The sequence below is a fragment of the Plecotus auritus genome (genome assembly GCF_963455305.1).
Source record: "Plecotus auritus genome assembly, chromosome: 1".
Classification (NCBI taxonomy): domain Eukaryota; kingdom Metazoa; phylum Chordata; class Mammalia; order Chiroptera; family Vespertilionidae; genus Plecotus; species Plecotus auritus.
In genome coordinates, this window is record NC_137770.1 from 27,160,500 (window position 1) to 27,179,941 (window position 19,442).

Sequence of the window (19,442 nt, forward strand, 5' to 3'; positions counted from 1 at the left end):
GTTTATCTTTCTTTTGTTAAGTAGTAAATTAAGATACCTAGAAATAAATTTAACCAAGGAGGTAAAGGACCTGTAATCAGAAAATTACAGGACGCTGAAAAAAGAGATAAAGGAAGACATAAATAAATGGAGAAATCAACATAATTAAAATGTCCATACTACCCAAATCAATCTATAGATTCAATGCAATCCCCATTAAAATACCAATGGCATATTTCAAAGACCTAGAACAAACTCTCCAAAAATTCGTCTGGAATAAAAAAAGACCTCGAATAGCTGCAGCAGAGGTCTTGAGAAAGAAGAATAAAGTTGGAGGGATCACAATTCCAGATATCAAGCTATGTTACAAAGCCACTGTTCTCAAAACTGCCTGGTACTGGCACAAGAACAGACATATAAACCAATGGAACAGAACAGAGGACCCAAAAATAGACCCAAGCCATTATGTTCAATTAATATTTGACAAAGGAGGCAAGAGCATGCAGTGGAATCAAAACAGTCTCTTCAATAAATGGTGTTGGGAAAATTGGACAGATACATGCAAAAAAAATGAAACTAGACCACCAACTTACACCATACACAAAAATAAACTCAAAATGGATAAAGGACTTAAATGTAAGACAGGAAACCATAAAAATCTTAGAAGAAGCTATAGGCAACAAAGTAGCAGACATTTGTGGTAGCAATATCTTGACCGATACAGCTCCTAGGGCAATGGAAACTAAGGAGAAGATAAACAAATGGGACTACATCAAAATAAAAAGCTTCTGCACAGCAAAAGAAACCATCAACAAAACAACAAGAAAGCCCACTGCATGGGAGAACATATTTGCCAATGTTATCTCCGATAAGGCTTTAATCTTCAACATTTACAGGGAACTCTTACAACTTAAATCAACCTCTTAAATGTGGATCTCTGGTTTCCAGGCACTGTAGTAGTCATGACGGTTTAATTGTTAAGAACAACGTAGTCACTATCTCCATGTAACTACTGTTGTTTTGTACATAAAGATTGTCTTCATTTTAATTTTTTTAGATAAATTCCTAGGAATGGAATTTCTGAATCAAAGAGCAAGATAATTTTTGTGATTATTAGTAGGTTTTACTGAATTCCCTCCAAAGTTTACAATGTTGCAAGCAGTTATGAGCAGATTAGACTACATGGCCTCTAGGGCATTTTCTGTGGTTCTGGTTGATCTTTTTATCTTTTTTAAAAATATTTTTTTATTGATTTAAGAGAGCAAGGGAGAGACAGAGAGAGAATCTAACTCTGAGAGAGAATCTAACTCCTGGTTCATAGGTTGATGCTCAACCACTGAGCCACACCGGCTGGGCTCTGTTGGATCTTTCAGTCCTCTTCCTCAGTCACATTCTTATCCAAACACTTGGCAAACCTTTTAGGTTTTACCCCTACCATATGCCACGGCTACCCTTTTTATTTCTCACATGGTCTATTACAGTAGTCCTCAACTGAGAGCGATTTTGCCTCCAGAAGGAACACTTTGCATGTGGGGTGGAGAGGGGGGAAGGGAATCGTATAACATCTAGTGCAGCTATTTTCATCTTTTTTCATCACATTGGTAGTAGACTAAGGAGGCAGAAGAAAGCAAAGTGGGGAAATCTCTAGGATTGGATATAAAGCAAAATGGAGAAACACTTCTTTTACATTGGTGGGTACAGGATAATTAATAACTAACATTCACAGCTCATAGAGATAGTATTTGGGGACAAGATAATAATAAGGGGTTCTGTGGTGTACTGATCTGGTGCCAGCAGTTGTGCCTTCCAGGCGTAGGAAAAGAACATTACTCTGGCCCGGCCAGTGTGGCTTAGTGGTTGAGTGTTGACCCATGCACCAAGAGGTCCCTGGTTTGATTCCAGGTCAGGGCACATGACCAGGTTGCAGACTCAATCCCCAGCAGGGGGCATGCAGGAGGCAACCAATCCATGTTGATGTTTCTCATTCATCAATGTTTCTATCTCTCTCTCCTTCTATCTCCTCTCCCTCAAAAATCAATAAAAACATATCCTATGTAATAAAGAGGTAATATGCAAATTAACCCTCATGCCTTCACAAGATGGCTGCCTACTACCAGGCCGGCAGGGGGGTTAGTGAGGGGCGACCAAACGACTGAACAAGCAGGCTACATGGGGCGACCAGGCCAGCAGGGGGGGCAGTTGGGGGCAACTAGGCTGGTGGCGGGGGCAGTTGGGGGTGACCAGGCCAGCAGGGGGGCAGTGAGGGGCAACTAGGCTGTTGGGGGGGCAGTTAGGGGCAACCTGACTGGCAGAGGGGGGCAGTTAGGGGAGATCAGGCCTAATCTGGCAGTCGGACATCCCCCAAGGGTCCTGGATTGGAGAGGGTGCAGGCTGGGCTGAGGGGACCCCCCCCCCCCTGCCCCATGCACGAATTTCATGCACCGGGCCTCTAGTTTAACAATAAAATGAAATGACTACAATGTGTTTTTAAAATATTTTTTATTGATTTCAGAGAGGAAGGGAGATGGAGAGAGAGATAGAAACATCAATGAAGAGAGAGAATCATTAATTGGCTGCCTTTTGCACGCCCTGTACCAGGGATCGAGCCTGCAACTGGGGCATTGCCCTGACCAGGAATCCAACCATAGTTTGATTCATAGGTTGATGCTCAACTACTGAGCCATGCCATCTGGGCCAATATGTTTTTAAATGAAAGAAAATTACTCTGTTCTTTCAAAAGTATGTTATCCTAGATGCATAAGAAAAATAGACAGAGCTCACTTAAGGTGAAGGTTGATCTTTGCTAAGGAAGCTTTAGGCCTGGGGCATGACATGCCCAGTTAGGAATTTATGATCAGAACATCCTGTGGTTACTTTTGGTCACGGAGCTTGTTAGGCCTGCCATGTGCCTCCCACCGAATCCCCTGCTTGTCACTACGTAGCCCCTTTTCGTTCACAATTACCAGTAGCCTCCAACTAGTCTCTAACTTTAGTCTCTCCCTAGTCAATTTGTAACATAGGTAGCTACAATGTCAATTTTCTCAAGTTGTGGCCCCAATGTGCCCTTGCCCTATTCAAAAACCATCTGTGTTCCCCATTGACCAATCCAAGCCTTTCAGCTCGATACTAAAGTCACATAGTGCGACAGCCTTCTCAGCCACAACTCTGCTAAACATTACTTCTGCAAGTTAGACTATTTGCTGTTCCTTGCCTATGTTCTCCTCCATACATTTACTCATCCTGTTCCCCTAAATGCTGTCTCCCAATCATCTTTTGTCACTACCCTTATTTAAGTCTATTTCACTTTCCATCTTCTCACCAAAGTCTCTCCCATCTCTAATCACAAGAGAACTTTGACCCTTTCACATGAATTTAGCACATTGTGCCTGTTTTGGTATATAATGTACTTGTCATATTCTCTCCTAAACTTCCTAGACTGTAAAATCCTTCAAGGAAAGGATTTCCTTTGCTCTATGCTCTTACTTTTCATACACTGCTTTTCACACAGAAGGTGCACAGAAAGTGTTTATTGGGAAGCAGAGCACCCAGGATTGAGTCCCTCCCACTCATTCTACATGGCATTAGCTCAGTCAGGTTACTCTCTCAGGCCTCAGGAATCCCATCTGTAAAATGAGAATAAAAATTGAACCTACTTCTTCTTCTTTTTTTTTTATATATATATATTTTATTGATTTTTTTTACAGAGAGAAAGGAAGAGTGATAGAAACATCGATCAGCTGCCTCTTGCACACCTCCTACTGGGGATGTGCCCGCAACCAAGTTACATGCCCTTGACCGGAATCAAACCTGGGACCTTTCAGTCCGCAGGCTGATGCTCTATCCACTGAGCCAAACCGGTTTGGGCTCTTCTTCTTTTTTAAACTTGTATTTTAGCCAGTTGATAGATGGGAAGTGCTATTTTAATACAATTTTATTAATTTTTTCTTTTTTTTTTTAACCTACTTCTTTATAGGGTTGTTGTAAAGATAAAATAATGCATGTAAGGCACTTAGCACAGAGTCTAGTTTAAAGTTAAATAACTTAAAAATGGTAGCTATAATAATAATTTATTATTATGGCGCAAAACCCGTGTTACCTATATGATGACTGGCTGTCACTAGCCTACTTCAGAGGAATCAGGAGTTGGGAAGGCAGAGAAGTTCTTGAACTGGGCAGGATGACAGAGTGGGATAGGGAGGTTAGATTATTTTTGCATGTGCCCCGTGGAAGTTGAGTCAGTGGGGACGATATCAGACAAAACCGTTGTGTGAGGTACTGCTCTGTACAAAGTTACCTGGCCAAGAGCCAGAGTGGGGGCTGATACCAGCTGTTCTCCTTCCAAGTCCTGTGGCCTAGTCTAGGGCTGCAGTGTCTGAAGGAAGGGACAGCAGAGGGGCTGTGTGTGCTGATGAGGCTCTGACATCAGATCCCATGGGGAAATGCTGAAGAAGGCAGGTCAAGTTTGTCAATAGGAGCTTTAATTGCCTTTTTAAAGAGATTGGTTTTCAATATACAATGGACACATTCTGCAGTGAATGAGGGGGATGAGCTGTGCTTGTTTGGTCTCAAAGCGAGGGACAGACTGCTCAGCTGGAGGAAGGCTGTAAATTTGTCTTTCCGCATCCTGTACAAATCTCTCTTCCTCCTAGTCTTTCCTGTGACCTCATCCTTTATTTTTTTCAGCATTTTGTGATTTCCTGGAAGAATATTGTTGCTGCCTTGTCTCTTAGTTTCCGTAGTGACTGGGAGGTACCTTTTGGATCCCGACTTATCTTTAATTTCATCACTTTTCCTGTGGCTCTACTTAGTTCTCACTACAAAAGCAGCTATTAATAACCATTTTTAGAAATATAATTGAAGGACATGGAATCATGTTCCTAATATATCATGAGTGGGGAAAACAGACAAAATAAGTATTACAGTAGGATCCCAGTTGGGGTACTTTGTATGTCGATTTGTATGTGTATATATCTATTCATTCATATATAGGTCCATTCATATTACTGGAAAAAAAATTGGAGTCTTTACACTACAATATTCAACAGTGTTTATCTTTATTTATTATTTTTTAAATATATTTTATTGATATTTTTACAAAGAGGAAGGGAGAGGGATAGAAAGCTAGAAACATCGATCAGCGGCCTCCTGCACACCTCCTACTGGGGATGTGCCCGCAGCCAAGGTACATGCCCTTGACCGGAATCGAACCTGGGACCCCTCAGTCCGCAGGCCGACGCTCTATCCACTGAGCCAAACCGGTTTTGGCACCACGAATCTTATTATTATGTCTATAGTTTTGCATTTTCCAGAATGTTATGTAATTAAAATCATATATTATGTGTAGCCTTTTATATATATATATATATATATATATATATATATATATATATTTCAGAGAGAAAGGGAGAGGGAGAGAGATAAAAACATCAATGATGAGAGGGACTCATTGATTGGCTGCCTCCTGCATGCCCCCTGCTGGGGATCAAGCCTGCAAACCCGGGCATTTGCCCTTGACCGGAATGGAGCCTGAGACCCTTCAATCCACAGGCCGATCTCTATCCACTGAGCCAATCCGGGTAGGGCCGTGTAGCCTTTACAGGCTGGCTCTGTCACTAGCAACCAGTACACATTTAAAGAGGGTCATCCATGTCTTTTTGTGGCTTTATAGTTCATTTCTTGTCTTTGACCACTATTCCATTGTGTAAGTATACCACAATTTCTTTCTTTTTAAAAAAATATATTTTATTGATTTTTTACAGAGAGAAAGGGAGAGGGATAGAGTTAGAAACATCGATGAGAGAGAAACATCAATCAGCTGCCCCCTGCACACCTCCCACTTGTGATGTGCCCACAACCAAGGCACACACCCCTGACGGGAATCAAACCCAGGACCCTTCAGTCCGCAGGCCGACGCTCTATCCACTGAGCCAAACCAGTCAGGGCCACAATTTCTTTCTCCACTCACATATTGAAGGACATTTGGTTGCTTCTAGTTTTTGGTGATTATGGATAAAGCTGCTACAAACAAGCATTCGTGTTCAGGTCAGACTTACTTTTTATCATGACTTGATTTTTCAAAGAGTATAATAAAAATAATTGATAGAGGAATATATTGTGAAAGTCAAAATTAAAATGAAATGGTCCATTATAATTGATTTATTCATTTTTTGAGAGCAATGAAAAGCAAGATAATAAATAATGATTTGGCTCTTATTATTAACTAGAGGCCCGGTGCATGAAATTTGTGCACAGGAGGGGGGTGTCCCTCAGCCCAGCCTGCACCCTCTCCAATCTGGGACCCCTCAAGGGATGTCTGACTGACCGGTTAGGCCTGATCCCGGTAGGTGATACCACAGACATCAAAGGAATGGGCACTGTTCAAAAAGGAATGCCCGCCCTAGCCAGTTTGGCTCAGTGGATAGAGTGTTGACCTGCAGACTGAAGGGTCCCAGGTTCGATTCCAGCCAAGGGCACATGTCCAGGTTGTGGGCTCGATCCCCAGTAGGGGGTGTGCAGGAGGCAGCCAATCAATGATTCTCTCTCATCATTGATGTTTCTATCTCTCTCTCCATCTCCCTTCCTCTGTGAAATCAATAAAGAAAAAAAAAAAAAAGGAATGCCCTACAAATGTTACTGGTAGGATCGGGCCTAAAAGGGCAGTCGGACATCCCTCTCACAATCCAGGACTGCTGGCTCCCAACTGCTCGTCTGCCTGCCTTCCTGATTGCCCCTAACCATTTCTGCCTGCCAGCCTAATCACCCCCTAACCACTCCCCTGCCAGCCTGATTGATGCCTAACTGTCCTCCCCTGTCAGCCTGATTGTCCCTAACTGCCCTCCCCGACAGGCCTGGTCACCCCTAACTGCCCTCCCCTGCAGGCCTGGTCCTCCCCAACTGCCCTCCCCGACAGGCCTGGTCACCCCCAACTGCCCTTCCCTGCAGGCTCGGTAGCCCCCAACTTCCCTCCTCTGCTGGCCTGGTCACCCCTAACTGCCCTCCCCTGCAGGTCTGGTCCCTCCCAACTGCCCTCCCCTGCTGGCCTGATTGCCCACAACTGCCCTCCCTTGCAGACCTGGTCTCTCCCAACTGCCCTACCCTGCTGGCCATCTTGTGGCAGCCATCTTGTTTCCACATGGGGGCAGTCATCTTTGACCACATGGGGGCAGCCATCTTGTGTGTTGGAGTGATGGTCAATTTGCATATTATTCTTTGCTTAAATAGGATTAGATAGGATAGAGGCCTGGTGCATGGGTGGGGGCCAGCTGGTTTGCCCTGAAGGATGTCCTGGATCAGGGTGGGGGTTCCCTTGGGGCATGGGGAGGCCTGGTTGAGGGGCCTGTGGTGGTTTTTAGGCTGGCCACGCCCCCTGGCGACCCAAGCAAAGGCCTGGTATCTGGGATTTATTTATCTTCTATAATTGAAACTTCGTAGCCTTGAGCAGAGGCCAAGGCAGGCCAGAGCAAGCGAAAAGCTTGGCTTCCTCCATTGCTGGGGACAACTCAAGCCTCCTGCTCTCTCCGTGGCTGCAGCCATCTTGGTTGGGTTAATTTGCATACTTGCTCCTGATTGGCTGGTGGGCGTGACTTGTGGGTATAGCAGAGCTGTGGTCAATTTGCATATTACTCTTTTATTAGATAGGATAATACAACATAATATGATGTGTAGCTGAAATTATGTTATTTGTGAAATAAGAAATGTTATTTCACAAATAAAATTCCTTATTTTGACTGGAACCACCATCTTCCAATAATTTGCCAAAATGACTAACCCAAAGGGAAAGAGGAGAGGCACCTGCTATAGGTTCTCTAGGCCTTTCAGAAAACATGGAGCTGTTCCTCTGGCCTCATACATGTGAATCTACAAGAAAGGTGATACTACAGACATCAAAGGAATGGGCACTGTTCAAAAAGGAATGCCCGCCCTAGCCAGTTTGGTTCAGTGGATAGAGCGTCAACCTGCGGACTGAAGGGTCCCAGGTTTGATTCCAGCCAAGGGCACATGTCCAGGTTGTGGGCTCGATCCCCAGTAGGGGGCGTGCAGGAGGCAGCCAATCAATGATTCTCTCTCATCATTGATGTTTCTATCTCTCTCTCCATCTCCCTTCCTCTCTGAAATCAATAAAGAAATTAAAAAAAAAAAGGAATACCCCACAAATGTTACCATGGCAAAACTGGAGGAGTCTACAGTTACCCTGCCTGTGGGGGGCATTGTTGTAAAGATTCTTGCCCAGAGGATTAATGTACATATTGAGCATATAAAGCCCTCGAAGAGCTCAGATAACTTCCTGAAACGTGTGAAGGAAAATGATCAGAAAAAGAAGGAAGCCAAAGTGAAAGGTTCCTGGGTTCAGCTGAAGCACCAGCCTGCTCCACCCTCACCCTCCCCTCACCCTCACCCTCCCCTCACCCCCACCCTCACCCTCACCCCCACCCTCCCCTCACCCCTCAGAGAAGCACTTTGTAAGAACCAGTAGAAAGGAGCCTGAGCTGCTGGGACCCATCCCTATGAATTCATGGCATGACAAGTGCAAAAAAATAAAAGACCTCTGTACTGTTAAAAAATATATACTATAGGAGGCATGGTATTCTTTCTGCAAATGTGTGAGTGGGCATATATCAAAATCTGGGCCCTAGCTGGTTTGGCTCAGTGGACAGAGCATCGGCCTGTGGACTGAAGGGTCCTGGGTTCAATTCCGGTCAAGGGTACATGCCTGGGTTGTGGGCTCAATCCCCAGTAGGGGGCATGCAGGAGGCAGCTGATCAATGATTCTCTCCCATCATTGATGTTTCTATCTTCCTTCCTTTCTGAAATCAATAAAAATATATATATGTATTTTTTTAAATGTGGTATTAGGCTTTTGAGATTAATTAAAGAATAACCTTATCTAATAAAAGAGTAATATGCAAATTAACCATCACTCTGACACAAAAATGGCGGCACCCATAGCCACAAGATGGCAGCACCCAGTCCTCTCAGCCCCATTGGAGTCTTCCAGGCACAGGGGGGGCGGCCACTGAGAGCAGGGCATGCGTGGCTGTCACCGCGGCAACCCGGGAGCGGCCAAGCAGGCCCCGCAGACAGCAGAAAATCACAGGGAGCGGGCCTAAGCCAGTAGGACATCCCCTGAGGGCTCCCGGATTGGAGAGGGTGCAGGTCGGGCTGAGGGACCCTCCCCCTTTGCCCGCCACCCCGTGCACGAATTTCATGCACCGGGCCTCTAGTCAAGTATAAAAATCACTAATAATCCCATTAAATTCTTTTGGTATCATAATAAAAATTTTCCTATTTATTTAACAAAAGGGGAAGATACATATACACAAAGACAAATTCACTGTTTGCAGTACCACTATAGGTTTGTTTCCTACAAGTGCACAATCTGATATATTCCATTTTGCTTCATTCCTAATAAAAAAAAATGGATGGTGCATTTATAATGCTGCATTATCAGGAGAAAACTTTTTTGATTAAGCATTAAGTGAAAACAATCCTTTTATAATTTCATACATTTTATTATTAGAAGAATTTTCTATAAACTAGCTTCTGGCCCTGTACATTTCAAACCTTGTTTTTCCTCTATTACCAATTCTTCAATTTTGGGCACCATTGGGCATATTCTTATTGACCTATGGTCCTGTGCCTTCATGTCACATCACCAGTTTGGGGGCACTGTGGGCAGTAGTAGATTTTCTGTGAGGCAAACTTATGTCAGGACGACTAGCAATAAGCTAACCAGTGACACACTGGAACAGTCAGGAGGACTCCTGCCCTGGGGCCTCATAGAGTAAGGAGTCTATGGGACCACACCCTACCTCATAGACCACACACACTGGGTACCAAGATTCTGGAATTCCATGCCCATTTTTAGGGCTGTGTGGACTCGTGTCTTCCCAAGGGTGGTCAGCATTGCAAGTGGGTGGCCAACAGTAGTTGTTTGTTGTTTGAAGCAGTGTGTGAACATAACTTGGACATGCAGTCCGAAGTTTTTACGTGTGTATGTGTGAGGTCCTCACAGTGTGAAATGGAGCTGAGAACAGAAAGAGATGGGTGGACTGCAGGGCAGCTTTCCTGAACTGCTAAGTTTTGATAAGGAACTCCAAAGAATCTAAACATTTCAAACGCAGGCCTGCTCTCCTGTCAAGGTGGGTGATAGAATGTATCTTACTCAGCAGTTTGCTAGCTTGACTTACAACATTTAACTATTTAGACATATGGTAAATGGGCTTCTATTCATACTTTTGTCCTAACCTGAGAATCCATTTGTCAATGAGGATATCCTCTTATTATTCCGTGGAGTAATGCAGAAATCTGTTTGATATCAGAACTATTTAGGTTCCTGGGGATACTTTAATCTAGCTTTAACCTAAGAACAATCTCAACCCTGGCTATCACTACATTGGTTTATGGGGTTGAAATAGAGCAGTGCTGGGTCCCCAGGAGCTATTCACCTTGAGTGAATCCACCTCCTCAATACATCCCAGGAATAAGGCTTTTTAGTCATAGCTACAAGAGTGTCCCAGAGTTGCTGCTACTTCTGCATAATAATAAAGACATAGAAAACCGAGGCTAACCTCAAAGATCACCACACAGATATATACTCAAGCCTTCTTGTGTGAACAATTCAGGTGTGTTCTCCCTATGAGGCTGTTGACTGGGTCAAAGGAGGCATCTTAAACACATAGATTCTATTTTCATATTTATTATAGTAGTTCATAGAGCTATTTTGATAAACCATGGCTGAAGAGGTGTTCTCTTTGGGTCTACATTCATATGAGACCACATGTTTTGCATATGCACTCATGTGTTAATATTTCTCTGCAGCCTGTGAGATCTCGCACACCAGATCCCTGGTCACAGAGTCCAGCCTTCAGCCTAAACACAAGAAGGAGAAATCACTCATCACTTGTCAAAGATCTACGTACCACCTGGGAAAAAAGGATTGCAATGGGACCATTTGGATCTGACAGTCCAGATTTCTAGCTGAGACAAGGCTTTTCCAGGGTCATATCCTCTTCCTTTGGAAGGAAAGTTGATTATTTCTAGGATGAACCCTTCTCTCGCTCCAAGACACAGGTAGCAGTGAACCCAGTCATATTCTTTCATTGATGTTGTATAATCTGTCATTATGCTTATAAAAAATATCGATTTAATAGTAGACTTGGTTTTTTATTAAATACTAGAGGCCCAGTGCATGAAATTCGTGCACAGGTAGGGTACCTAGGCCTGGCCAGTGATCAGGGCCAATAGGGGCCTTCCAGGTCCTGGCCAGGGCCTTCCTTCATTCCACGCCACCCCCTGGTGGTCAGCACACATCATAGTGAGTGATCAAACTTCCGGTCTCCTGGTCCAACTCCCGTGGGGACACTTTGCATATTAGCCTTTTATTTTATTTATTTATTTATTTATTTATTTATTTATTTATTTATTAATGTTTTTGATATATTTCTTTATTGATTTCAGAGAGGAATGGAGAAGGAGAAAGAGAAATATTAATGATGAGAGAGAATCATTGATCAGCTGCCTTCTGCATGCCCCACACTGGGGATTGAGCCTGCAACCTGGACATATGCCCTGACCTTGAATCGAACTGTGACCTCCTGATTCACAGGTCGACGCTCAACCACTGAGTCACACTGGCAGGGCTAGACTTGGTTTTTAATGTGCACCATTTTCACAGAGAGTTAAAGATATCACATTAAGTGATAGAGCATATTTTTCCATATCCCAGAAAAGTCATACTAAATATAGGTCAGAACTTCAAGATTTACTAGAGTAGAAATACTGAAAGACCCAGCATCTTTTGCAAGCTATACAAAGAGCTTTCTGAAACCCAAACTAGAATCCCATTTTTTTCTAGGAAAGAAATAGCTTAGGTGATTTTTTTTTGCCACAAGTCTAGTCTTATTCTGGAGCAGGTTCTTTAAATGTAGCTCATGGGGAATGAGGAAGCCATGTCACTTGACTATTACAAGCACTGGACAAGCCAGCACAGTCATTTCCCTACCCTGCTGTGTGGGTGGGTGTGAATACTTTTAGATCCCTGAAAAGCATTGCTGCAGTTTCACAAGGCCAATTAGCAATTCTCATGAGCCTCAATGTACTGAATGCTTAAGTGATTTAAGCATCATGAAAAGTTGGAAACTATGTCTGTGTCATAAGATGGAACTCTGTAAGAGCACACGATACTCCAAAAATTGCCACAGAAGAGGAGAGACCCAGAATTCAAAGTAGTGTGAATCCAGCTTTCTTTCCTAAATATTGATTGTTGTTTACACCCTAAAAAGTTTTGGGACATCCAATGATTAAAATAAGGCAATATGAATCTTTCTCTCCCTTTCCCTTCTCCTAATCACATCCTTTCTTTCAGCAGCACTGTTAACATCAGAAGTATGAAAAGCAATAGTCTGAACTCCTACTAACTATGGAACATGGTGGGGATAGTGCTGGAGGCTAAGACCAGCAGGTCATAATTATGCAAGAAGTCCTTCAGAAGGCTGATGGACCTTGGGCTTTTAGCTTGTAGGGCTTTTAGGACCAAGGGCTAAAGGCTAAGCACTGATTGTTTTGTCGAGACAATAGTGGCAAAAGGCAGTTCCCCTAATTTGATAATCTTTTACTGTTTACCAAATTTTACCTTTGATATGTCTGTTTGCTTTGCTAAAGGGCAAATGTATGTTCTGGTAAATATAAGCAAAGGGGACAGAAAAGTCAGGAAGCTTCTCCACTAGAGGAAAGTGATCCTCCTGGCTTTCCTCCATGCCTTCCAAATTCATATTTCTTGTCTAGTCTCTTCATTTATGTCACAGCCCCTTCTCCAGATTCCTGAACCCTTGCTATGAAAGACTGCGGCAGGAAAGAACATTGTGGGATATCAGTTAATCACATAGCAGAAAACCTTCCCTTTTCCTGGCTCATGTAACCCATATTTTTATTTATTAGTTTACACCTTCCACCCAAGTGAAATAGTAATCTCAAAAGCACTATCACATATTTCAAAGTTATTTCCACATCTATCAAACCTGAGGCTTCTGGGATCTGGCTACCACAAGTCCTTTAAGACACTAATTCTGTATGAGTACTTTCTTGGCCCCTCTATCTTTGACTTTGTCACTTCATAGTGAATGGACTTTATTGTCCACTCTGCATTGCTGGCAAGAACAAGAGAGCAGAACTGAACCCTCTAGTCAGTCAGCAAGGCCAAACAGAGGGTCTTTTAGGACGTCAGCTCTGAGAGAGATATAGCAGCCACAGAAGAAATAGCCCTTGTCTTTGAGGAGTTTACAAGAGGTTTTCTAAGACACACATGTAAGAACCTTTCAAATACAATATGCTCCATCTAGTAGGAATTGTGTGGCTCACAGAAGATGTGCTGTGGGAGTCCCTGTGAAGGGGGCTTTCAAGTACTGGAGTAGAGATGGAGGCACAGAACTTGCTTGGATCTCAGAGATTGCACAAGACTTAGGTAGGCAGAGAGGAGGAGTGAAGACCTTCCAGGTGAGTGGAAGGACAGGAGAAAAGGCTGGAGGAAGGAATGAGCTTGGCAGAGGTCCATGACACTTCCCTTTTCTTTCTTGTTTCCAAATTGGATCACTTGTTACTTTGCAATAGAGAAGCTGGGCATCCATTCTCCTTACCTAATCCATTCATAGTAACAAAATATGATAATGACAAAATACTCCAGGAGTTCCACAGATCCTTTATAAAAGGCCTTGCCTGTCTTTCCTGACTAAAGCATTTGTAGGAGATTTTCTTCTCACAAAGAATGTCTCAGTTGTCCCCTCTTGATTGCTCCTCTTTTCATCTTTCTTTCTTCTGCCCCAGATATCCATCAACTTCCCTGTAAGCTTCTGTTTGGCTCAGTATGTGGGAGAAACACCGTGCTGACCTTCTCTTGGTCAAGACCTAAAGAACATTTTCATTTTCAACCGAGATTCATGTCTTTACTGGTTGACATATTTCATCTGAGTTAGCATCATTAGTGAACCAACTACATCAACAGAATTCTTTCTGACCAGACCAACAACTAAGTTGTGGGGTGTGGGTCAGAAGAAAAGTATCTGTGTTAGAATTTATTCTCTCCCCTACCACAAGCCCCTCTTGGTCCTCACTAATAATCCTCTCAACCTACCCCATCATTTTTAAAACATTTTATTTTTTAACTAGAGGCCTGGTGCACGAAAATTCATGCACTTGGGGGGGGGGGGTCCCTCAGCCCTGCCTGAACCCTCTCGCAGTCTGGGACCCCTTGGGGGATGTCCGACTAATGGCTTAGGCCCACCCCCCGGGGGGAGTGGGCCTAAGCCATTAGTCAGACATCCTTAGTGCTGCTGTGGAGGCAGGAGAGACTCCTACCACCACTGCTGTGCTGGCCAGCCATGAGTCAGCTTCTGGCTGAGCGGCACTCCCCCTGTGGAAGCGCACGGAGCACCAGGGTGCAGCTCCTGCGTTGAGCGTCTGCCCCCTGGTGGTCAGTGAGCATCATAGCGACCGGTTTTTCCCAGTTGTTTCGCTGTTAGGGTCAATTTGCATATTACCCTTTTATTATATAGGATTACAATTGTCATACAATATTATACTAGTGTCAGGTATAGAGCATAGTGGTTAGACATTTATATAACTTACTAGTTAGTACATATATCCCCTCAAAAAGTCTAGTACCCACCTGACACCATACGAAATTATTACAATATTATTGACTGTATTCACTTATGCTGTACTTACATCCCCATGACTATTTTGTATCTGCCAATTTGTACTTCTTAATCCCTTTATCTTTATCACCTAGCCCTCCAACCCCTCTCCACTTTGGCATCCATCAGTTTGTTCTGTGTATCCATTTCTTTAAAAAAATATTTTTTAATTTATGTATTGATTTTAGAGAGAGAGAGAGAGGATGGGAGGAAGGGGGAGAGGGCAGAAAGGAGAAAAAGAGAGAGAGAGAGAGAGAGAGAGAGAGAGAGAGAGAGAGAGAGAGATTTTTTCTTCTACTTATTTGTGCTTTCATTGGTTAAATCTTATATGTGCCCTGGCTGGAGATGGAGCCTGCAACCTTGGACAACATTTTAACCAACTGAGCTACCTGGCCAGGGTTGTATTCATTTATTTTTATTTAATTGATTTCAGAGAGGAAGGGAGGGAGAGAGAGAGAGGAACATCAATGATGAGAGAGAATCATTGATCAGCTGCCTCCTGCATGCCCCATACCAGGGATCAAGCCCACAACCCAGGCATGTGCCCTGACCAGGAATCAAACTGTGACATCCTGGTTCATAGGTCGACGCTCAACCACTGAGCCATGCCGGCCGGGCTGTATCCATTTCTTGATATCTGTGTTGTCAGCTAATAGTCACCAAATGCCTGTATTTAGTCATCATGGATATACCAGGAAGTATACGACAATATTTTCTGACTTTTAGGAGTTTGTTGTCTAGTTGAATAAAATGGGCTTGTTCACTGGAGGCAGCATCAGAGCCTCTCAGAGGTCAAGGTTGAACTAGACACTGCCTTTTTTGAGACTCCAACTATATTTTTTAAATGAAGTGCCCAGCCCTAACCGGTTTGGCTCAGTGGATAGAGCGTCGGCCTGCGGACTCAAGGGTCCCAGGTTCGATTCCGGTCAAGGGCATGTACCTTGGTTGCGGGCACATCCCCAGTAGGGGGTGTGCGGGGGGCAGCTGATTGATGTTTCTCTCTCATCAATGTTTCTAACTCTCTCTCCCTCTCCCTTCCTCTCTGTAAAAAATCAATAAAATATAAAAATAAATAAATAAATAAATAAATGAAGTGCCCAGCTGAATTTTTATAAATGATGGTAGATTTTTTATGTATACACTTAACATTGCTTTTAACACAAAAAATTGACTAACTTTTGAAATGATGTCAAAAATCTAAATTGAACCGAAACTGGTTTGGCTCAGTGGATAGAGCGTCGGCCTGCGGATTGAAGGGTCCCGGGTTCGATTCTGATCAAGGGCATGTACCTTGGTTGCGGGCACATCCCCAGTGGGAGGTGTGCAGGAGGCAACTGATCGATGTTTCTCTCTCATCGATGTTTCTAGCTCTCTATCCCTCTCCCTTCCTCTCTGTAAAATATCAATAAAATATAGTTTTATTTTTTTTTATTTTTATTTTTAAATATATTTTATTGATTTTTTTACAGAGAGGAAGGGAGAGAGATAGAGAGTTAGAAACATCGATCAGCTGCCTCCTGCACACTCCCCACTGGGGATGTGCCAGCAACCAAGGTACATGCCCTTGACCGGAATCGAACCTGGGATCCTTGAGTCCGCAGGCCGACGCTCTATCCACTGAGCCAAACCGGTTAGGGCAATAAAATATATTTTTAAAAAAATCTAAATTGATATCAGAGCCACATTATTCATAATAGCCAGGAAGTGGAAGCAACCCAAATTTCCATCAACTGATGGATGGATAGATAAAATTTGGTATATCCATCCAATGAAATATTTTTGTCAATAAGAAATGAAGTACTGATACATGCTACAACACAGTTGAACCTGGACAACATTATGCCAAGTGAAGAAAGCCAGTTATAAAAGACCACATTTTGTATGATTTCATTTATATAAAATGTCCAGAATAGACAAAACTATAGAGACAGAAAGTAGGTTAGTGGTTGCTTGGGGCTGGAGGGACTGGAGAGAAGGGGCATAGGAATTGACTGGTAATGAGGTTTCTTAGGGGGAATAAATATGTTCTAAAATTAGATTGTGGTGATGGTGGTACAACCCTGTGGATATACAAAAAACCCTGCATTTTACACTTTAAATGGGTGAATTGTATGGTATGTTAACTGTATCTCAGTAAAACTGATTTTTAAAAGTCTACATTGAAAGCCTTTCATGACTATGTGTAGGGCACCAGGCAGTGTGGTGTGTGTGGTGGACAGAACACGGGTTTGGAAGTCAAACACACCTAAATCCAAATATTCAGTTACTTACCAATTGTGTGACCATACTTAAATTACTTATATTCTCAGATTTCTTTTATTCACTGTAAAATAAAGAAAATAATTCCTACTTCATAGGACTGTTTTTGAATAACATTATTGAACAGTTATTATGTTCCAGGCACTATTCTAGGCTCCAGGGGACTAGGACAGCCAAGAATCTCTACACTATAGCTTATTTTTAAAAAATGTAGATCTTTACATGAAATCTCTCCAATGTTAAATATTGGAGATTAATTTTAAAATAATAAAATCCTGTAAGCCAACACTGTGTATGTGGGCCAAACTTGGACTGGCAGTTTGTGACCCCCTGATGCAGGTTTTTCAGATGGTGAGTTTCTGGTATATTGCCCACTTGGCTGAACCTTGGCCCCCTCAGCCTGCTCTCATTTGCTGCTCAGCACTAATCGAAGAATCATTCCTCATAAAATTCAGGGAAATCATCATAGCAAGTAATTGAGCCAGGCAGTGGCCTGGATCCCATCCCTCTCTATAAGATGCTGCAGCCTTCCTCACTGAGCCAGTGAGTCCCCATTCATTTGCCATGCCTGAGCTGAGCTGGAAGTTTGTACAGGATGGGTTTGGAAGAGACTTGTGCTTCTCACGCCTTTCAAGATCATCTGTCCTCTGAGGACCTCTGTGGGAGGTCAATTCAGGACACAGTCTCAGATGTTAGAATTTAAACACATTCATTTTCCTTTACTGGCTCATACCTATCACCTCATCCGGTTTTGGCAAAAAATGTAAGTGTGCAGTAGCAGTGTAGGCAGCTCTTTTCTGGAACTCCATAATGGATGATTCACTTAATCTGTCTTAATTCTCTAACATATCCATGATTTCAGAAAAGGAAAAGCAAGTTTTAAATTTATCTTTTAAAAAATATATATATATATGTATATATATATATATATATATATATATATATATATATATATTATTGATTTCAGAGATGAAGGGAGAGGGAGAAAGAGATAGAAACATCAATGATGAGAGAGAATCATTGATCAGCTGCCTCCTGTACGGCACCCACTGGGGATCGAGCCCACAACCCAGGCATGTGCCCGGACCGTAAATCGAACCAGAGACCTCGTGGTTCATAGGTCGACTCGCAACCGCTGAGCCACACCAGCTGGGCTAAATTTATCTTGTAGCTATTCAATTCAGAGACAAACAACTTCATATTGCTCACTTACCCATCGACAGAGCAGCAGAGTTTAAAGCTCTGAGAAGAGGGCGTCTGGAGAGAAGGTTCATTGGACCATACTATCTCATCCACACCAGACTCGTTTCGAGTGCTTCATCCCATAGTCATGGAATTCCCTACAGCCTCTGAGTGCTTCATCCCATAGAGTCATGGAATTCCCTACAGCCTCTGAGTTTGAGTCTCCCACAGTGAAGCACATCAGAACTCCAAAAGCCTCTGTACGTGCAATGTGACGTAGTAGAAAAATGGTAAACTCAAGCCCAGATTTCCTTCTGCTGTGAATAACTATGTAACTATACAAATTACTTTATCATTTTGAGTTTTATGATCATCCTTTGTAACATGAGAAGAAAAATAATTGTCTAATGGGTCAACTGCAGTGGTTCTTAACCTGGCTGCATATTAAAGTGGTTTTCTTAAGAATGTTGCAGCCTGTGCCACACCTTTTGCAAATTAAGTCAGAATCTCTGAGGGTGAAATACAGACATCACTTGTTTTTAAAAGCTTCAGAAGTCATTCTAATATGCAGTCAGGATTGAAAACAACTGTTACTTGTGTAAAGTAGGTACTCTTTTTAAATTTTTTATTTTATTTTTCCCATCACCATTTATTCCCCCTATACCCTCTTCCACCTTCACTCCCCTCATCCCCCGCAATGACCACACTGTTGCCCATGTCCATGAGTTTTTTGTCTTTTTTAAAATATTTTTGCTAAATCCCTCTACCACCACCCCCACACCCTCCACACACACACCAGAGCTGTCTGCCTGCTCTCTACCTATGAGTCTGTCTCTGTTTTGCTTGTTAGATCAGTTTGTTCATTAAATTCCACATATGAGAGCAATCACATGGTACTTACCTTTCTCTTACTGGCTTATTTATCATAAACAGGTACTCTTTAGTTCTTAGGTATTCCCCAATTTAAGTTTCAAACCAGCAATTGACTCTACGTTAGGTACATGTTCTACAATTGCACCACTAGGTGTCAGTTTTACCATACAATTTGGCTGTTAGGAGCTTCCGGTTCCCGGGTTCTCAGACTAACAACTATGTACGATCACCACAACCGTTTGTTGAGTGCCTGTCTTATGCCAGCCACAGTCCTAATGACTCTTAAAACATGTGATTTCTAATCCTATATAAATTAGGCAAGGTGGTTACTCTCCCAGTTATGAGGAAGCAGAGGGTCAGAAAGATTCTGTGACTTGTACAGGATACACAGTAAGTGGTAGACCTGAGATTCAAGCTTCATGCATTCATTAACTCATTCAAAAAAGCCAAATACTTACTATG

General features: G+C 42.8%; 1 protein-coding gene across 1 annotated transcript in view; it reads left to right on the plus strand.

Annotated features, from left to right (window-relative positions):
• The window catches only part of HEATR4 (HEAT repeat containing 4), a gene marked incomplete at its 3' end in the record, with an annotated part of 81,800 nt that extends 70,844 nt beyond the window's left edge, over positions 1-10,956 (plus strand). Inside the window, exon 17 of the mRNA XM_080662609.1 lies at positions 10,798-10,956. Coding sequence (XP_080518735.1) covers positions 10,798-10,956 — 159 coding nt within the window. The remainder of the gene's footprint in view (positions 1-10,797) is intronic.
• Positions 10,957-19,442: the final 8,486 nt, after the last annotated feature.